The sequence below is a fragment of the Gigantopelta aegis genome, chromosome 9 (assembly GCF_016097555.1).
Source record: "Gigantopelta aegis isolate Gae_Host chromosome 9, Gae_host_genome, whole genome shotgun sequence".
Lineage (NCBI taxonomy): Eukaryota > Metazoa > Mollusca > Gastropoda > Neomphalida > Peltospiridae > Gigantopelta > Gigantopelta aegis.
This window is the reverse complement of record NC_054707.1, coordinates 58,150,326-58,173,251: the sequence shown is the minus strand read 5'-3', so window position 1 is coordinate 58,173,251 and position 22,926 is coordinate 58,150,326. Positions and strand designations below refer to the sequence as shown.

Below are 22,926 nucleotides of genomic sequence, written 5' to 3'. Positions count from 1 at the left end.
CCCAAGTTCCAGTTGTAGTACAAATGTAGTAAAATTCTGTTGGTCAATAGGCTGAACAAAGAAAGGTAATACGTTCAAAATGGTCGGTTTTCATTGGCTGGTCGAAGTCATGGGGTTTTGAAATCGACCTGGCGATTGGCCGTTGCCACAGGGACCTGTCATAACATGTCTGAGTGGAGCAGGTGCCCGTTCTTGTTAATTTCCAACCTGATTCTTTTTGATGTGCATTTCTTTATCCGTTTATTTATAAAATTTCCGTGCCGCTACATGTTTACTCGAACACGTGCTACAATTATGTTAATTTTAAAGTCACGAATATCCTGTCCAGACAGAATTACTAAAATGTAAATTATTGCTGTTATTATTGTTGTTGTTTTATTTGTTTGTAAACAATTAGTTTTAGATATATACCGCTATTATTTTTTAATAATTATTTGTTTCCTGTTTTAGCTTTTTTGATAATATTCATAATTAAAAGTATAAAATAAAATAAATATAAGTGAAAAATACATTGATACGTCATTGCCCCCCCCCCAAAAAAAAAAAAAAAAAAAAAAACCCACAAACAAAAACACCTACAAACACACCAAAAACACCTGAGAAAAAAAGGCCCCCCCCAAAAAAAAAACATGTTTATGTCGGAAATCCAATTTTCTTTTTGGAAAATAAAATTCACATTTATATATTTTTAAATTTATTATCCAAAATATCATTTACCATTTTAATAAATTGGTTAATATTCATGGATTTGTACATGTATTTGTTATTTTAATTGAAATTAATTCTTTGATTGCATGTAATCAGTTCATTTGATCTAACAATTTGATACATGACTGTTGTGTTTATATTTCATATAGTCAAAAGTGGCCACCTGTAATCAGCAGTCTTCTGCTGTAAGTGATCACTCTTTCCCTACCAAACAGTTTTAATGTAAATGCACTTGTAATAAGCAGACACCTATCTAACATGACTAGTGGGCAACTAACATGGAATCCAAATTGTTAAAATACCTGTATTAAGCAGCCACAGTAAATGTTTCTGTTCACTGAAGGGTTATTTTAAACACGAGCGACAGAGTGCAGCAAATAAGTGATCTTCACACCTTCACGGATACTAGTACCCATTTAGTCTCAATATCACCACTGTATCAGTTAAGAAAGTATGCCTCTGGTATGCATCTATTGCCTCTGGGTAGGCTAAGCTTGACATTTGTAGATTCATCAACTATTCATGACATTAAGACTGCATGAAGTTACTAGTAATTAAATGGAAAATGAAAGCAAACTTGAGGAAGTATTAATTCCAAATGGTTAATTTAATACATTCCAGTCACATTTTATTATTTTTGAAGAACGTATCAAAAGTTGATTTATAGTAAACTATAGAAACATTTTAAAGACTGTATATGAGGCAACCTGTAATCAGCAGCCACCTGTCTTAAGCAGCTGCTTAAGACAAGTTTGACTGTATATTCACTGTATACACACATAAATGTTATTCATTGTAAAAAAAATGCATTTAAACAGTGTTGCCAATATGTCAGTATTTGTAATGATGAACTTTACTTGCAGAATGCAGGAAATTACATTTAATATTTTTCAGAGATGCATTCCCCTGAAAACTCCTAAAAACAACCTTGTTTAATGTTCCCACTTACTCCATGGAATTTGTATTGTGAATTCATATTAAATAATATTTTCTTTTAAATACATATCTTTGACACCTCAAAACCACTGTTTTTCCTGCTGATATGTAGCTACTAGTAAATAAAATTATTTGATTTAAACTTTTTAAGGACGCCCAGTTGAAAAAAACAAACAACCTTTACATCTTAAAATGAAATAATTAAATTTACGTTACATTCATTACAATATAACATCATCCCATTGGTCCAGCCATAGCAACGGGAGTTTGTTCATTTCCCGATGAATGTAGAAATTATGTCGTAAGGGAACATCATACTTGATGACGTCATTTTATATCTGTAATTTGTTTTACTGAGCGTTATTGTTTTAACCAAAAAAATCATTCAAAATAAAATATGAACTTTAATGATATTAATAGTAAGTATATTTCAAATTTAAAATAGTAAGTATATTTCAAATTTAATTAAAGTATTGTGTGTTATTTCTTTTACGTTCATCTGGGTATGACCAAAAAAAATCATCCGCAAATTTATGTGAGAACAGCTTTTCTGATTCACAGTTTGCGGATGATTTTTTTTCGTTCATACCCTGATGAACATAAAAGAAATAACAGACAATCCTTAAATACTTTTGTTGGGAAGTCACCATATGCAACACTTAATAGTTGTTTGTGAAAATTATGCTCTTGACCCGTCTCCTGGCCTCTGAAGATGTGAAAAATCAAGACGATGATATCTGAATCTATTTAAATTCAAATACCCCCAATACTTGGCAGTTTCAATTTTAACTTCATTTGTATCACTACAGTATATACTAAATGATATTAGTATTGAATCTAATCACTACATGGCAGCCATCAAATATGAATATGTGGTACCAATGGCAAGGCAGCACAAACCAGGACTGTTGATATACAAATCATGAAGTACATTATCAGGGTTTCTATAAAAAAAATTTTAATCCACTAACCATGGGATCTGTGATTTTAAAAATGTACAAGCCATGATTAAAAATTCACTAGCCATACTTTACTTTAAGTTGATACAATTTGACTAAATAATAGTAATGATCAGATATGTCACCTAAAGGAGATAGAGCTTAAAAACACTAACATTGGGATTTGGGTGGGGTCAGGATATTCATATTTACAAAACAGACTTATCAGCAACATTTGATGAAAATTTAGTGTTTTACTAGCCATTGGACATGGCAATAGTAGTTATTTACTAGCCCAACATTGAATATCACTAGCCATGGGAGTGGGGCTACCATAATCTGAAAGCCCTGCAATACATTGATTTATTAATAATTTGCTACCAGATTGTCAAACATTTGTTAATTCTGAAACACAGCTAATCTTCAGAGGAAACCAGCTACATTTTTCTATTGGCAACAAAGAATCTTTCTTCTTCTTCTTTTCGTTTGCTTGTTGACTGCATGTCAAGGCCAGCAGTGACTATAAACTATGAATGATACTGTTCTCTGTAAATAATCACTTCTTGTGCCATACTGCTACTTCTGGAGAGTTGTTGTAGTAAAAAAAATAAAAAAATAAAAATTATTTAACGATGCACTCAACACATTTTATTTACGGTTATATGGAGTCAGCAAAATGTTATGTACAAATGAAGAAGTTTGTTTTGTTTAACGACACTACTAGAGCACATTGATTTATTAATCATCGGCTATTGGATGTCAAACATATGGTAATTTTAACACATAAGAGAAGAAACCCGCTACATTTTTCCATTAGTAGCAAAGGATGTTTTATTTGCACCATCCCACACAGGATAGCCTTTGATATACCAGTCGTGGTGCACTGGCTGTGACGATAAATAGCCCATTGGGCCCACCGGCGGGAATTGATCCGACCGACCGCACATCAAGCGAGCGCTTTACCACTGGGCTACGTGCCGCCCCCAAGTACAAATGAGTTAAAACAACCATATAATTCAATGTGATATTTATTAAAGTTATTAGACATAACACTGTACAGCATATATATATATATAACTGTATCACCCTTAATAAACAGTAAAGTACATCACTATTATCACTAATATGGTGTGTACCACATGTATTAGTATTTATAATACAAAATTTCATGTTAGTCAGATATTTAAAGCTGTAATCTTCTATTCTAATTGTATATGAACACATTTTACTTACACAAAACACAAGAAATGACAATTTAATAATCTGGGGCCTGTTCCACGATGTGATCTTAGTGTCAAGATCATATTTAGGTGCACAACTACTGTATGCACTTAAGGTGATCTTAGCACTAAGATCACTTTAATAGTGAAACTGGGCCCTACACTATCTGTGGATATAGTCAATCAGCTTGATGCAACATACATGTAATAAGTCTTGTTGCTATAAACTATATATATATATATATATATATATACTGTTCCAAAAAAAGTAGGGGAACCTGAAACAAGAGCTTTATGTGTTGGAAAGATGCATACCCGGACCACCAACACATACTGACACTTTAACAAATGAAAAACGCGTAATTTTAGAATTAATAAAAAAACATGATTATTCCTGCTAACTGGGGGCAGCCATTTTGTTTCATTTTTGTGACGTCCGGTGGTATAGCTTGGGGCGAAGTGACGTCAGCTCCAACTATCTCCTCTATGCACAGTGTAAATAAACGCTCTAATTTATGACAAGGTGCTTCGCTTTCATCAACCGGACTTGTAAAACAACATAAATGACTTGATAGTATAATAAACTATTTAACTAAATATATTTCAATTTGCATCAATAGAACGAAATGGAGTTATAGTTGTTTTTTGTTTTTTTTTAAATCCAAAGAAAAAATGCATATTATTAGGCCTACTGGTATGCTACTTTCGAGCAAAAACGACCACTCACGATACCCAAGTGATAATTTTCTTTTCTTTGGGACTACGTAATTGGTCAGTTTTGTGATTTTAGATGGGGAAAGTCTACTTAATCAAGGGTTTTACAGACTTACAGTAATAAAGCAGGACAGCTGATTGATTACGATTAGAGGGGTGTCCGTGCGGTTAACACACAATACCCTGTGATCTTAATAAGAGGCACGTCTTTTAAGCGTGACTAGACATGTCGTGTCTGGATACTGTCTAAATATACACCCGCTAATCAGGAACCACTGGTACAGGCCACGGAAAGAAAAGACCAATTAACTAAGAAAACACTCCGATTATTATTTCTGTATGTGGGTTAATTTATGTACAAAACATAATAGTTATTTCAACACTGACAATTTTGTATTAAAAATAATATATAATTGTTGCTGGCTTACTGGGATGACTATTATTACAGAATATTGCGATGCATCCGCAAAAATCAGTTATGTTTTGTTTCTTCAGTTCGAAGACTAATTCTGATAGACTGATAAAAAAAAACGTCAACTTTCAAATTTCACTTCCGACCCCAATTGTCCTTCAAGATCTTTGGTGGTCATAAAACCTACTGTAATACTGAACTACCAGTTGTAATGTTTGCCCAATTAATTCACTATTATCATATAACCATTTCCCCCAGTTAATATACTTTACGATCTTGACAATTGTAAATTCTTATTAGAGTTCCCTTACTTTTTCTGAAGAGTATATATTTGGGTTTTTTCACACTACAACTAAATGGTTCTGAAATGGGATGATCTCAGTGCTTTGGTTAACTACCCAGAATAGTTTTGTGTGACCTACCGTGATAAATGGCACATCAGAGAACGAAAATTAAACTCAACTAAATGCTTAAATGTTAACAATATACCGTAAATCCTTTAATAGAAGTCTATGTTGTTGAGTTTTTGTTGTTGTTGTTGCATGCAGAATTTTCTAATATAGCCTTATTTTAAAGGGATATACCTTAGTTTCAACCCATGAAAATTAACACTAAATTTAGTTAATCTACAAACCTGTAACATATTTGGATAAAGTTACAAGTGAGTGAAACAGTGTCTGTGAATTTGAAATGGTGGTGAAATACCCTCTAAAAATAGATTAAAACATGACTCCATAACTGTTACTTCTCAGATGCATGTGTTTTAAAAAATATGAGAAATGCATTTAGTGATAAAAACACCAGGATGACCAAAAACACTTCGAATGTACGAAAACTGATAATCTAAACCATAAAATCTAAGTAAAGTATTATTTCAGTTATCAAAAACAGCTATAATAGTAAAAAAATATGCCTTAGTGTTTAAAAACTAGGGTATGTCCCTTTAATGTCATTTTTTAGTGTAAGCTTCCAAACTTTTTCTTTTAAATCTTATCTCACAGAAAAAACTGCTTTTCTGCTTTTCTGTTCTTGTCATGTGATTGTAAGCTTTTGATGTTATACAATGGAAATGATGAGTATAAATTATAATGTAGTCATTAACCTGACAAAGCTACAATAGCAGAAGTTGGCCTTTAGGGTGTAACCACCAAATCAAATCCCATAGATGACATTAGTAACATACCGTATGTGGCTAAAACTCGTACCTGCAGCTCATTAATCGACACATACATCACAGATATAAATACTACCACACCTCATGCTTAAAGTAAATCAGACAACATTGTGGGTTAAGCTGCTCATTTCAGACATAATGCATAGCGTCTATGACTACCCTAGTTCCGCACAAAAATTGTCATGCTATTTTTAGTAGGACCCTGCTCATGTTCCTAGCACAACACTACTTGACAGTGGCACTAGATGAAATAAAATTACACACATTTTTTTTGCCTAGATAAAACTATTTTTTTTTTTTTTTTTTTTTTTACAACAAACAGTCACATGTATGACCAATGGCAGGACTTGTGGTATTAACTGCTCTATCAAATGTTTGCTGCACCTCAAACTTTGACCCAGCCGGATGTTAATTTGGTTTAGTATAAAAGTCAGGCTTCTATTCAAGGCAGGCCTCCATTTTTTAAAGATGTTCTGTGACCAAGGCTCTAATTGAGGCAGGCTTTATGGTACTCTAGATTGTAGCATCAGGGCAGTTTCAAAAATAATTGCTGGTGGGTGGGGGTGGAAGATACTTTAAAAATAAATATATATCAAACACCCACAAAATAACATTTTACTGAACCATGCATGTATAGAAAAAATACTGAAGCCAACACACCCAGACACAGAATAATAATTATGGTGCATCCTTACTCCCCCATGTGATCAGTTTAGGAACAGCCCTTAACATGCCAGATTCATTTTATAACAAATATGAGTTATTAATCCATACCTGTGACATCACACTATTGTTCCAAGTGTAGATTATTTTTTAAGAAACTACACCCATAAAACAATGCAATTTGAACTGTTTGTGCATTCAGGTCAGGGATTTAGAATGTGTATGTTGTCAACAAGTACAACGCTTTAGCCCGCGAAGCATATTCAAATAAACATGTAATTTAAGCCCTATAAACCTGATACTAGTAAAGTAGTCTGATGGAATACAGTGAAGACAGAGATATAGAGATAGTATATTTTATGAATAATACTTGATAACCAGTGAATTCTCTCTTCAGTGATCCTAAACATGCATTGAGCTTACATTTTAATAACAGTATTTCCAAATCATTAAGGAACAGCTGTTTGATCATTGATATGCTGGAATTTATCTCTACTGCAATAACATTGGAATATATGAATACGGTTCAAAGTTAGCAATTTTTATTTTATTTTCAGGACATGTAATGGTATGACATGAATTCAGATGCAGCAGGTACATCAACAACTTTGGCAAACAGAAACAACAACAAAAACAACTTTAGTCTGGTACGAAAATTACTGGGGGAATGACCCAGGGAGATAAAGACTGGCTGAAATGCCCTGATACTGTGACCAATTTCCTCATATACATATTTTTATGCAACTGTAATGGTTTAGCAAATAAGGAAAAACACATCACCTCTCCATACATACAACACACATTCACGCACACATTATTTGACATAAAATTTAGCAACAGACAAAAATACTACATGTACATACAATTTTATTTACATCAGGGTTGAAAATTAGCAGTCGTCCGGTCGCCCATGGCAACCTTTATTGGCTAAGTGCGACTACATTTTTTTTTACAAATTACCATCAAACTACATAGGTTAACATAGATCTTTTTTACAGATAACTGTTTTAAGGCAACTGATGGAACATCCAAGGTAATCTGAATGATACAACTATAATACATGAACAGAGCTGTATCTCTGCACAAAGCAGTCGAATGGGCATTTAGCAAAATAATAGATGATTCCATGGATCTTTATCTAGTGCCTCGTCTGTAGGAGAACAGTCACTCCTGAGGAAATCATTTACTGGGGATTTCACCCAACTTGCATCGCTAAAAAGTTTATTCCATCCCTCTTGTATTGCCACGAGGACTGCCACTCCCAGACTAGTTTACTAAAGCACGCACAGTTCTACCTTTATATCTTTGTACTGCATTTTCTTTTACCCTGTATTAAAACTGTGATTTAATATGTATAATTTAATGGTACTCTGGAAAGAAACATGTTTATTTATACTGGATTTCTTTTTCAAATTTTAGTTTTTTTTGAGTTGGTATGCATTTAAAACTTAATGTGTTTTTGTATTAATTTTAAATTTATTCATTATGAAGTTAAATACCAATTCATCGTTTTTCTTTAACACAAACAGACTATATACAGTGAGCCATGGCCATTATTCAACAAACAAAAAAATGCAACTATTGTTTTGGAGGGCTAGTTGAATTTGAGAAGGGCCAGTAAGATTTTTCTTCAACTAACCTGCTGGCGACCAAGGGTTTCATGTTAATTTTCAACCTTTTACATGTAATAAAACTGAAAGCTAAATTTATTGATATGGTTTTAATGGTCTAGATCACTTGAGTAGTTCATTTTTCAAAACTTGATATATACCGTAACCATTTATGTCATTGTGAAAAAATTGTGATTTTGCTGTAACATGATGTACCCTATATCACTATTTTATGGGCAAAGAAAGTATTTTGACAGTGACTCTATTACAGGCTTTACCGAGTTGTACTAAAATCAGTGCATGTTCAATGCTACATGTAATTCCCAAATTTGGAAATTGGCATATATCGCGTTTTGGAAATAAACTCTTACGTTGTTAATTAAACATGTACTGGAGTAAGCATGACTATTTAGTTTCATTCCGATTGCTGCCACAGAGAAAATAATGCCTATATCACTTTTAGACTTAAATGACAAAGGAAAATATACCTTAAATGTACCGAGATTCAACCCATGTAATTGTAAAATGACTATGTAATGTAAATACAAAAATGTATGACCACTGAAATGAATGAAGATTATACTGGGTAAGAATTTGCATGACTAATTTTTACACCCAATCATTTTGATTTAAGACTGGTTCTTCAACATTAACACATGGAGTGCATAAATTGTGAGTTGAAACTCAAATGGGTAATATTGTTATATAAATATATACCGTCATCTCTCTAAAAAAATTACATTTGATTCTGAAATAATTCTGACTCCAATGTGGATATACCTCAAATGGGAATAACCTTCATGCAACTGCAAACAGCTATGTTCCTTAAAACCTACTACATGTATGTCAGTAATAGGCCTGCCATGTATCCACAGCTTGAATCCACAAACCCGTGATTACCCATCATCAAGATCACTAAATGAGGTTTCTTAAATGCAGGGACACTGTGCCAAGCTTGAAACTTAAAACATTAACAAATCAAAAGACTGTCACCGGTATGAGAACCATAAGCCTCTGGGATCATCCACAGAAATACAAATCAAGAATTGTGTAGTATTACCTACAGCATATGAGAAAGAGCGGAGGTGTTAAGACTGCAGCAATGTGATCTGAATACATTGTTTACTAACTGAACACCAATGACCATGGGAAGTGTTCATATACTACAATGTGTATCATTATGTTCCGACAAGTTTCAGATTTTTTTCAAGTTTTAAAGTTTAAACAATGTCAAAATTATCTTAATAATATAAAAAAAATTGGTTCGACTTATATACTGTAACAATTACAACCACGAGTGGTTCCTAAAATTATATAATTTTATGGAATTACACAAGCCCTTAAATCAATGGTAAAAAAACAACCACCCTATAATCAGAAATAAAATTCTGAATGTAAATTTCAGTTGCATAAAACCCCCAAGAATGTCATGTTTTATAAAATAAAAAAATATTTTAAGTAGTTAAAAATCCACCCTGAGTTAGTTTTGTGGCTTAACAGATCTAAAACTAGTCTCATCAGCTAACAGACACAAAGGAACTTGTAGTCACATTATCCTCAGCACTAGTGATGTCTTTGATAGAGTCAATATACTTGCGAACATCGTCTTGTTCAATAATAATGTATGTGACATGCGAGTCATCCAACATTTCAGAAGTAATGTGATCAACATACTCAACAGTAACATCTGGGCTGACATGATCACCTATATTTTCTGAAGGCCCTTTTTGTTCTTCTGCTACAACTTCATCACTGGTGTCTTCTAGTTCTAGTGCATGAACCTCATCAGAATCACCAATACAGTTTTCTTCGTTTGTTTCATCAAAACTGTTTTCAGTATTAACCTTATAGACAGAAGGACCTTTGTCAATTACTACACTACTTGTTAAAGCTGATGAGACACCAGACCCTGAACTTGATTCTCTGGAGGATATGGAATTTGATTTATTTGAAAGACATTTACTTTGAGCACAGCTACACAAACTGACATCTTTACGGTTTTCAAGAGAAATCACAGCATTCTGACAGTTACATTGATTGTTTCTAGAACTCACACTACTTTGTCCTCTGGAAGGATCACTACATATTCTCTGCACAATGTCTGCTAGTAGATCCTCAACATCACTGCTTTCAGATTCATCACTGTGGAGGACATGTATCTGAACCATATTTTGGTGGAAGTCATCATCAGGTTGAACATCGTTATTTGACGACAATGTATCACATGGTGATTCCTCTCTTTGTGTATCTTTGGATGAGGCTTCACTGGACACCAATTCTGTGTCAGATATATTACAAGTGTTTGTATATTCATGACAAGAGTTGAACTGTAATTTTCTAACAATATGGCTTACATTGGTTACTATGCTTTCTAAGATCATTACATCTGACAATGGTTCTTGATTACATTTTTCTGTATCATTGGTCAACTCCTTAGTAGGAATATTACTAGGACTGCTTGTGACAGCCACCTCACTGTGATCTTGTGGCATAATACACCTTACAGAAGAGCTGTACAGGTGTGTAGCACTACGTCCATGCTTTGTGACAGTGGGTCGTCTTGGTGAAGGAATCAACACAGGAGAATGGTGGCCAGGTGATAGTTGATGTGATGAATTTGGTGAAGACTGTGAAACAGAAGAGACAGAACTTGAAGTAAGCAATAGCTTGGTTTTTAATGGTTTGATGACTGAAAGCTGGGTTACTGGCTGCTGTACAAACTTTGACTGCATCTTCAGTGGACATACACTCTTGTTTGAAGAAAACCACTGATTATCATATTTTTTAGCATCTTTGACAGGCGATGCAGTGGTATCATTTGATGTCTCAATGCCAAGACCTTTGGACAGAAACCCAATTATATCTTTGTCTGTTTGCTCTGCTAGCCTTTGAGGAAGACAAGTAGGTTCTGTTTTTGAAATTGATAAATCTGAATTCTCAGAAAGCATTTCCCAACCAAGTGTCTCAAACAAATTTCTCTTTTCTTTACGCTGAGGAGATATCACCAAGTCAACATCTGATGGTTTTGTACTGGAATAATATTCTTTTCCAATACACAGTGAAGGTTTAGTGTTCAGCAAAACATTACACCCATCTGAATCGGTGTATGAAACTGGTAACAACTTTTGTGAATTGTTTGGAGAGTTAAATGCTTTACACCGGGAAGATCCTATCAATGTTTCTTTGTCATTCTTAATGGGACTGAGAGAACTACAATCACTGATGTCTGATGCAGAATTCTTAACCACTGAAATCATATCAAAAATATTTCTGTGATGATTTAACTTCATATCAGTTTTCACATTATTCATGGCAAGATCATGACCACTTGGTAAGTTGGTCTTCGAATGAGATTCATTAGCTTGAAGGACTTCATTATAAAGCACTGCGGGAATTAAATGTGGTGGCTCTAAATTAGATGGATAGTCAGTGCTACCAATTGCAGCCATCACCACATCAATGTCAATTCGTTCCAGAACAGGTGGTGATGTGTAGCAGTCTGATAAGTTGTCAGAAATAGCATTATCAACGCTAACAGCAAGAGGATGTGGCATGTATTGGACCCTTGGTCTGACACACATATACAGAGGAAGGTCATCTGAACACATCAAGTTTAATTTAAAAAGAAATAACTCTTTTTCTGTCAGGTCTGACACTTCTACCTGCTGGTGTGGAAGTGGGCGTTTTTCTTTTGAAGATTCAACAATGCTCAATTGTGGTGAGGCAGGTCTAGTTTTTGTCTTTGAGGTCTTGCGAATGCGTTTGCTAGGTTCCCATTGTGAGTGAATTCTAAAATTGTTTGGTATGAGGTTCGGCTTCTTGACATCTTTATTCTTTCTCTTGCCAGGCCTTGGTTTCCAAGAAGGTGGCAGAGATCTGTTGGGTCGTAAAACCTTTTGAGACCACTTTCGAGTAATTTTCATCTTACAAGGAATGCGTGTGTGATTCTGATACTGTTTCACAGAATCAAAAATCCTGTCACACAATCTACATTTGAGATTTTTTGGAGGTTTAGATTTTGACTTTTCTGTTTTAAGTTGATGGAACATTACAGTTTTTTCTGGTTTAGGTTTTTTCTCTCTCAATTTACTTTCTTTTCCCGCAGAATTTTTTTTTGCAGTTTGTTTTTCAGATACTTTAACAGACTTTTTAACAGACTTTTTGTTTGTTATTTGGTCTTTTGTTGCACTCTGTGTTTTACCTTTTGGTTGTACTTTTGACCTAGACTTTTGTTCTACCATCAATTCCAATTTTTTCTGAGTTGGCTTCAACGTTCTTGCAGTTGACCGTACAGAACAAAATGCAGGATCCTTGAGTTTTGATCTAGTTTTAGCAGGACTAGGTGAATGGGTTATGTACTTGCTCTCAACTGTTTCGATACAGTCAGTATCTGAATCATCATGGTTTGTGTTCCTCAGGCCTGTGTTAACAACTGGAATAACAGCTCTGACTGGTTTAGGCTTATTCTTGCTAACCTTTATGGACTTGTACTTTCTTGAAGAACAAATCTTTGCCATAGGACTTTTGTTTTCCAGATTTTGTTTACCAGCAAGTAGAGTTTCAGGTTCCCTTAGAACAGTAAAATCCTTCTCTGGACTTGATTCCATGGACACGATTTGATCCAGAGTATAATCACAAGTTATCACTGAAGATACAGCACTGGGAATGGTTCTAACTGGACGGAAACATTTTACAGATACAGAATCTTTTTCATCCTTAGTAACAAGAGGACAAACATCTACTGAAGCATGGTTTTCTTTGTCAGATTGCTCAAATGACTGTCTGACAATGAATGAATCAGTAGTCGCATAATGATCATTGCCAGGTTTTGAAACATCAGTAATATTTGCAGGACTATGCTTAGTACTAACACAATCACCATTAACGACACTGACAGTGTTATTATCTCCAGACACATGTAAAATACCATCTTTGTCACAGTCCCTTCTCATTTCCAAGGCATCCTGAAAAGTTGGCTTTTTAACACCAACACCTTTCCCTGCTTCACAACCCACGTTTTGTGAATCTTCATTTTCTTTTTTTTGACTAGCCTTTATGTCAATCTCACTATTGTTAAATATTTTGGTGCAGGTTTCATCCTTTGACATCAAGTCATCAACTCTTTGTCTTTTAACCACAGAATCAAAATTCTGATCAATGCATTTTCTCTTTCTATCAGGCAATTCATTTGTAACACCACTCTTTAAAACTGCTTCTGAATTCCAGTGCTTTTCTAGATGTTTATGGCTTTGATCATTACAATCCTGCTGAGCAACATCTTCAAGTACTTCAACTTCTGAGCTTTTCATAGACATATTGCCATTACTTGTTTTATGACCAATGAAAATCTGTTCATCATGACTGCACGTTTCAATAACAGTTTTTTGTGAAAAACAATGACCTTCTGTCATGGTGTCTAAGACCACGGTGGACTGGGCTTGCATATAGTTTAGACTCTGTTCCGAGGTAATAGTGGAATTTTTTAACAAAGGCGACTTATGTTTCATCTCTTTATTGGGCTGTTTATAAGACACTTTCTGTTGAGACCACTGGCTGAGAAGTTTAGCAATGATCATCTCTTCTTTATTTGGTTGTTTTTCTGTATTGTGCAAAGTTAACAATGAATCTAATTCATCATGTACATGTAATTGGTCAGCAGATTCCATATGGCTGTTCTTAAAACTGTCAGTGATGAATGGAAACCTGCTGTACACTTCCGAATGTTTGTCCTGTTTATTGCACGGGGTTCGAACGTGTGCACGCATCTCGTCCAAACTCATGAACTCTTTTTTACATATAAAACAGTTGAGATCTGTTCCTGTCTGCTGGGTTACACTAGGAATCTTTTCTGGAGGTGAAACTGTTGCTGCTGTAAGTTGAAGTGAAGATTCCAGCTCCGTCTCTTGTTCAGGTTCTGTGGTCGACTCCACAAACAATTTGAATGCTTCTGCCTCTTGTTCTTTACGTTTGTTCATATTAAGAGTCCCTTCAGTCTTGCAAGTTTTGCTATGGCGCCATCTCGAAATAGGGTCTTCAAACTTCTCCATACAGTGGCGACACCAAAACAGTTTGGCTGCTGGTACACTGAGACGATGACATGGATGGTGTGAAAGCCTATCAACTTCCATAGTACTGAAATGCAATAAAAATACAAACATAAGTAGAGTTTAAATAAACTTGTGCGTTATTGCTATCACTGATTATGATTAACTGCCTTTATGTGTAAATGTGTAACCAAATCTGAATTATTTTGTGGCACAAGCCAGTGGAATTGCAAATTGCTTCTTGGTATTAAAATGGACAGTTTTTCAAGTGAAGATAGTGAGTATTATCAAACAATATTGAGGAATGGCATTCAGCTGTAAGAAAATTAATGTCGAATGCCTATTCAAAATACATGTGTAGTCAAAGTTTGTTTTGTTTTAAAATAACACCACTGGAGCACATTGATTTATTAACCATTTGAATGTCAAACACAAGGTACATTTTTTCATTAGTAATAGCAAGGGATTTTTTATATGCACCATCCCACAGATAACACATACCCACAACCTTTAATATATCAAGTCGTGATGCACTGGCTAGAACAAGAAATAGCCCAATGGGCCCACTAATGGGGATCGATCTTAGACCAACCATGCAATCACTTTACCACTGGGTTACCTCCAGCCCCACATGGGTAGTTATATAATACAAATAGCCGTAGCTTTAAAACAATGTCGTTTTGGTTTAGTAGTCATTAATCACTGATGGAGAGTTGTCATATTCAGAAATGCATTTCAAGTTATTTTAATCTAATTAAACTTAACATTTCAGTGGTTTTGAGGTGAAATAGTTTGAGGTTAGCATGTTTGTACGTAATTTAGGCATGATTATTTTGAGCAAATGTATTTTGGACACATTTATCGCTTTAACTTTGATGCAATCTAAAGCCCTGCATATTCATAAACATCCAAGTTTAGTCATATTTAAGTTTGTATTCATAAAATGACTAAAGTAAGAAAACGATAAAACTGTTAGTGTTAATTATGGCATTTAAATTTTTTAAACCAGGAAATATCCTTAAAAAATAGACCAGAACTCGAATCAATAACTGCTACCTCTCAGACACACAAGTTTTTAAAAATATGAAAAATCAATTTTGTGGTATTTAGGGCACAATATTTCACGCGAACCGCCGTTCTGTTCGCGTGTCGGTTATGCAAAGTTAAATTTACGCAAACCGCAAACTGGTTACGTCATGACCTGTAAACGTTCAGAAATTAAAACTTGCAAACTTCACGATTACAGGATGTTTATTCACGCAGACATACTCTAGTATTTCGATAAACGTTTTAGGCTGAATTTTAGATACTTGATGCGCAGCAAATCAGTAAACAACGTTATATTTTAACAGTTGTAATTTGCAACCAGTCTAAAGTAAATGTTCAGTATAGAGTCGAGCCAAAAGTTTTAAAGAAATGTGCTCAGACCGCTGGGGATGGCTAAATTATCTGCTGCTATTTTATCTCTAAAGGAATATATGTAGACATAATATTGGATTGCCAATAATTTTACACATGTTAAAAACAGTTCTAACGTAAACAGGAATCCAAAAGTGTCACAAAAATTTAAAAATACTAACATCGCATATTGAGCTTTAAAAAAAAAAAAACATTTGGAATGTCACTGCAGTATAGAAGTACCATCGATTATGTATATATTTCAAGTGCGTAGCGCCCATTCGGCACAGTACGCTTGTGTGTAATGCAAAAACAAAATCCGGGAATAGGTCGAGGCTGTATGTAATTGTTCTATAAAATATCCTCTTAAAATTGACTCGAAAAAAAAAAGCCTACAAAAAAAGAAAAAAAGAAAAAAGCCTCCGAAAAGGCTCAGATTGCATCTACAGGTGCATGGCTGTTAACAAAAGTAAAATGTTGTGACTGAAATTTCAAGGTACAGGGCATTAAAAATGGTAATGTTTTATATGACAATTGTAGTCCACTTTAAACATGTATTTCTCCCATCCCACACCATGTTATTTATTTTATTGGACAAAATCATTAATTTGATGGGTCCTGCAGTGAACCTATATTAATGGAAATAGCAGTGGTGTAGGCAGGATTTTGTATTGGGGGGGGGGGGGGGGGGGGCGCGCGCGCACTTGTGTTGTGGGATATGACACAGGACCCCCCCCCCCCCCTCCGGCTACGCCACTGGGAAATAGTCCCATTAGGCTGACATTTGCTGGGGTGTTCTTTCATAAGCTACGGCCCTAGTACGGGCATTTTTTTAAAGTTTGCATTATTACCTAATATTATTTATTTAGGCTTAACCGCTAGCTGATGGACGGGGGGGGTGGCCCTTGTGTTATTGCAAATTCATTATGGGAGGGGGAGGGGGTCGTTAAAAATTGAGGTAAAAGCCAATGTCTGATACTGCATTACGCTAATGTTGAATAGTCCTTTGTTGATCTTTGGGTCATTTAATAATACGTAACGCAAAATCTTGCAGTTTCAATACCCCTCTCTCACGTTTTGTGACCGTGTCATATTTTACTTTGGGGTCTTTAGTAATACATATATGTTAAAATAAAATGGCAATGACTGGTTGCATTTTACTTTATGAATTAACATTACGTTGCACAATAACCACCACCACAACCCCCCCCCCCCCCCCCAAATTACGTTTTGTCACATCCCATAATTCCCACTCTCCTTAGTGCACGTTGCGTAGTTCTCGAATGACCCCATTATTCAATCGTAAATAATAAAGAAGTAACATACCGCTGGTCGGTAAATGTTATATTTGACTGGATCAACTTTATTAAGTTTCATTATCTATAATACGCAATCTAATAATCTGTGAGTAGCACATTTAAATTAAAGGTAGTTTTTTTTCACTTAATTTACAACTACTGTAGTAACGTTTTTTGTTGTTTTTTTTATTACTAAAACCATACCAAAAATGATTTTAAAAAAAATAAAATAATAATAAAATATTTGAAAAAAAAGTACGAAACATATGTACACACCTTTTTATAAAATAAGATCGTCTGCTTAAAATAGCACAGCAAATGATAGTGCAGGGTGCACATTAAGTCAATACTTTACTTTCTACGTTCGTTCGGACTATGTAAATAGCGGACTGGACGTGTTGCGATAGATCCCAAATATGTGCAAATGGATGAATTAAAACAAAAAGTTGTATTCTTCTACCAAAACTGTATTATATCAGACAATGTAGGCATTATTACTAAAAACTACGACACAACAGACTGTATCAAAACTAATTTGCATATCCCGGTCAGACTTGTTCGTCACATGTTCGTAATCGATCGGAAAACCAAAACGAAACTTGTTCGATGTCAGTTTAAAAAAAAAAAAAAAATACAATTAGCTAAATTTTAAAATATTTTTATGAGTTCAAGTAACCGCGATAAGAGCAACTTTGGGAATCTTTATTGGGAAACTGTTGGGTCGTAATTGGGAAAAGGTTTGATATTGGATTTGGAATTTACGTTAGGTCCCAAAATGTATGGTAGATTATACCCATCCGATAGGTACCTAAAGTGGGGCAAAGAAAACAGCCGAAGTGTTCGGGTTGACATTACGGAAACCAAAAACGGCCGAAGTGATTCTCATTTAAAAAAAAAAAATGAAAAGACTGAAAAAATAATTTCCACAATTTCTCTGACGACGGAAATCCGTCTCACGACGGACAGTTAACAGCCATGCAGGTGTCCCGAGTTTCAAACTTTTCACAGGGGGAGGCCCCCCGAATATCCCCGCTCGGGCACGCCTTTGGTGTGCGTAATGATAAGAAAATTTCTGGCTACACCCCTGTATTTTGTTTCAGTACTGGGGCTGATATTTATTTCTTTTATAATATTGTTAACTTTAAGCATTAAAGAAATTTTTTTTTGTATTATGTTTTCTTTTGTATTTGTTTTAACTTTATGTTTCAGCTAAAACTATGTATTTAAAATATAATTTCAACGTAATTTTGAGGTAACCGATCAGGTAACCCACGGGTTACGCAAATATAATTCACATACCTGAACAATTGGTTACCTAGGTAAAAACCATGTGAACTGACTTCAGGTTCCCTCAGATTTTGAAATATTGTCCCCTGGTATTAAAAAACAGGATGACCAGAAACAAATCGGTTATATGGAAATGTATAATCTAAACAACAAAATATAAATAATGTTTGATTTCAGTGATCATAAACGGCTCCAACAGTGAAAAATATTCTGTAGTGTTTAAAAACTAGGGCCTGTCCCTTTAACGTAACAATAATAATAAAGTAAACACACAAAAAAGAAAAAATGGTTTAATAAGTTATAGTCAAAAATCAGAAGATGAAACTGTTTTTATTTCCAATAAATTTATTTATAAAAATTACTGTAAATCTTGCATTAAAATAGAATAATTATATAGTTAAAAAAAAAAAAAAATCTTGAATTTGTGACAGTGTATATAACGAAAATATTAAAATGACATCACATATGTCCTTGTTTTCAGATAAAGTTTGGAACATTTAGCGTACAGGTATTTAATTACACTTTTTACTCGTTACTGGGAATAGAAAGTATACAGTAAAATAGATTTAAACCATACAGCTCATAGTTTATAAAAAGGTTTTATAAAGATAACCTTTAACTTTTGTAATCTGTTTTTAAATTGGAATACAACTTGTCAAATGTCAGCATTTCCAAGAGAAATTCAAGACAGCATCAGTGGCAAGAGGGGATGAAGGGGACAGCAATATATTGACACTGGTATGGGTGAAACTGGGAGGGTTTAGCACTGGTTGTAACAAGAAAAAAACAATCAGCTGAATGGATCCACCGAGGTGGTTCGATCCTGTGAAGCAAGTACCTCAGACAAGCACTCAACCGACTGAGATGCTTCTACTGTAGGTTAGGTTCAGTATTCAGTAAATGATTTATTTAACGATGAACTCAACATATTTTAATCAGTGTTATACGACACTGGATCATAAGAACAATATCTTGAGTGGGTGGAAACAAGCCATATTTTTACAGTTATTTAATAAATAATTTATATTGAGTTATTTATGCTAAAACATTTGGAAGTCTTGCCCACATAAAAATGTATATTAACATGTTTGTTCTTGGGGAGGGGGGGTGGGGGTGAACCCCCTCCTGGTTCCTATGGTCCTGGTTTAAGACCATACAGAAAATTAGAGGAAACCTACTTTCAGATTAGCAGCAAGGGATCTTTTACATGCCAGGATTAGGATCAAGTTTAGGGTTAGGATTAGAATTAGGGTTAGGATTATATCTGGGGAGTATTTGGAACTCTTTCCAAAGAATAATATACGTTTTTTTATGTATATATTTATGCTAAAATTAAATTATCAACAAATCTAATAAAACGACACATTTTGATAAAATAAGGAAACGGGAGTTATCCGCCCTTCTTCCATACTTGCTTACTTGTCACGATTAGTAGAAACCACTGGAAAAAATAAACAGTGCATTGTATAATACATCAAATTATCTTTCTGTATTAGTTATATTAGCACCTTTGTTCTTGCATGGTTGTTTGGAGATGGATCTTGCGTGTTATTTTCTTAAAACCAGCTGCCTTGCAAACAATGACATGTACTCAACAGATGGCGCTACATCTGCTTAATATTCATGATAAAATATTGTTTCGGAAGTACTCGGAGATGTCCGTAAGTAGCTTTTTTTTTTCTTTCTTTTTTTAAATTCTGTTAACCCACAAAATAAAATAAAAAGTAAAAAAAGTTGGTTAAAAGGGATCTTTTATATATACCTACACCATCCCACAGACTATAGCACGTAGGTTACCAGAGCATCGGGGCTTTAGATTTCTTTAATTTTGTCTGTTCTGATGTCTGAAATTTATCTTAGTGTAGTATTGCTATTAACAACTGGTAAAAGAGTTTGTAAATATTAAAAAAATACATTTTGTTATTTTAATCCAATTACAGCATAACATTTTAGTCGTTTTGAGGTGAAATGTTTTGAGGTCAGCTTGTTAAAGGAACATTCCTGAGTTTACTGTAATTTTTAAGATGTTGTCGACTAAAAGACTGTTTAATAATTGTAATTACATATCAAATATATTTTTCGGCATAAAATATTAGTGGATGTATATTAAACATATTTCTGATCGTTCTAATATTTGTACTAGGTTAAATTTCATTTTATTTCCTAAAATATTATTTTTCGTACGTATAAAATTATTTGAAGACAAAATCCAGTTTGGGCTCTTTACAAATATTAAGACGACCAGAAACACATTGAATATACAGACACTGATATTCTAAATAAGAAAATATATTTAATATGTAAGTTTTGTCGTAGAAATATTTTATTAGTCAGAAACATCTTACAATGCAGCAAACTCAGGAATGTCATAATTTGTTTGGGAACAACGTTTATCGTCTCGACTTGGATAAATCTAAAGACCTGAGTGACGGCCTTGATATACCAGTCATGGTGCACTGGCTGGAACGAGAAATAGCTAATGGGCCCACAAATGCGGATCGATGCTAGACCGACTGCGCACCAAGCGCATCATTTACCACTGAACTAAAAGTTTGTTTTGTTTAACGACACTATGCATGCACTAGAGCACATTTATTTTATTAATAATCGGCATTTTGTTAATTCTGACATATAGACTAGAAAGGAAACCCGGTCCATTTTTCAATTAGTAGCCAGGGATCTTTTGTATGCACTATCTGAAAGACAGGATTGCACATACCGATGTACCAGTGGACTACGTACGTCCCGCCCCCTGGATAAAGTAGAATAATTTTGAGGTATGGCAGAATGTGAAAAAGTGTTATTTAAATTTTAAATACCCTTTATCTTTGAAGGCGTATATTTATCCGGGGTCGACGTGCCTGAACCTTATGGCACGTTAATAGTTCCCCATTCCCAATAAATTGTTATTTATAGATGAAATGTCACCTCGACATGGGAGTCCAAGCAATGCTGTTAGATCTACTGGTAGACCCAGTAGAGCTAATTTTAATCAGATTTACGTCCAGCAGTGTTCGTTGCTGTGGCAGTTCGATGACGCAAGTGCAGTGCCCGGATGTAGTGATCTTGTGCTGCAGTTGTTATGCGAGGTCTTCCACTTCTGGGCCGGTCTTCAGCTGATTGAAACGGCTGGTACCTGTCCTAGAGATGTGAAATGGTGCTCTGATGGACGTTCATGTGGCGTGCGATTTCTGACCGCAATTCACTTAACTGGAGGTGGCTTATTGCAATGTTTCGATTCGGCAGGCTTAGTCTTGGCATCTTGTAACTCGTCTACGTCGAAATGGAAATGAGGCATCATTGCAGCTTTAAATACCCATCACTACCCCAATGGTTTCCCCGAGTTTCACATGCATTCGCCAAAATCTGACCATTTCAGGCCGATTTCCAGCAGTTGTTGCACAACGTGCGTTAAATTTGTTTTAGGGTGCATTTGGGCATGCTATCCCATTCCAGGAACATTAACAAACATGGTAATTCAGCAACATTGTACAAAAAACCCCCACGATATTTTGTAAAATCAAACACTTTTCTTCTTTCCCTATCACCTATGCATTTCTTTTTTGACATATACTCTTCAAAAACCACATTGTCGTAACATTTGGAGAATTGATTTAATTATTGAATGGTGAGTCCGATAATTACCAAATGTTGCAGGATTGTTCACAATTCACTCTAGTCCATTGTGAGTAAGTGATAGGACACACCACCAAGGTCAAAGTCATCTGGAGTCAATACCGGGTGTGGCCTCCGCGTGTGTTGACAACTGCCTGGCACCGCCTGCCCATTGAAGCAACCAGAGTACGGATGACGTCCCGGGGGATGGTGGCCCACTCGGCCTGCAAGGCTGCTGCCAGCTCGGGCAAGGTCTGGGGCTGTGGTTGTCGCTGTCGGAGGCGTCGGTCCAACTCGTCCCATAGATGCTCAATTGGGTTCAAATCCGGTGATATCGATGGCCAAGGAAGGACATTAATGTTGTTGTTCTGTAGGAAAGCCGTTGTGAGACGTGCTGTGTGAGGCCTGGCGTTGTCATGTTGGAACACTGCGTTGGCGTTGGCCATAACTGGAACGATGTGTGGCCGGAGGATCTGGTCAATGTAGCCCTGTGCATTCAGGTTGCCCTGCACGTGGACCAGGTCAGTTCTGCCAGTGTGTGAGATGGCTGCCCACACCATGACACTACCCCCGCCGAATCTGTCCACTTCCTTCACGCAGTTTGCCGAATAACGTTCACCACGACGCCTATACACGCGACATCTTCCATCATGACGTCGGAGCAGAAATCGGGACTCGTCACTGAACCACACCTGTCTCCATCGCAGTTGAGGCCATTGTCGATGAATCTGGCACCACTGCAGTCGGAGTCGACGGTGTTGTGGTGTTAAGATGACACCTCGAACTGGACGTCTGGCACGAATTCCTACCTCACGTAGGCGGTTCCGTACAGTCTGGTCGGATATCCTGCGCAAACCTGGTATTGCTGCGGCTGTGGAGGTGGCAGTAGTCAATCGTTCCCGAAGGTGG

At 35.5% G+C, this 22,926-nt stretch overlaps 1 protein-coding gene across 1 annotated transcript; it reads right to left on the bottom strand.

The window, feature by feature from the left end:
* Window positions 1–7,619: 7,619 nt before the first annotated feature.
* Window positions 7,620–19,990, bottom strand: LOC121381841. Its single transcript, XM_041511205.1, has 2 exons — window positions 19,911–19,990; window positions 7,620–14,507 (listed from the first exon to the last, which is right to left on the bottom strand). The coding sequence occupies exons 1-2, from the start codon at window positions 19,922–19,924 to the stop codon at window positions 9,893–9,895; spliced, it is 4,629 nt and encodes a 1,542-aa protein (XP_041367139.1). The 5' UTR covers window positions 19,925–19,990; the 3' UTR covers window positions 7,620–9,892.
* Between the last annotated feature and the right edge of the window lie 2,936 nt (window positions 19,991–22,926).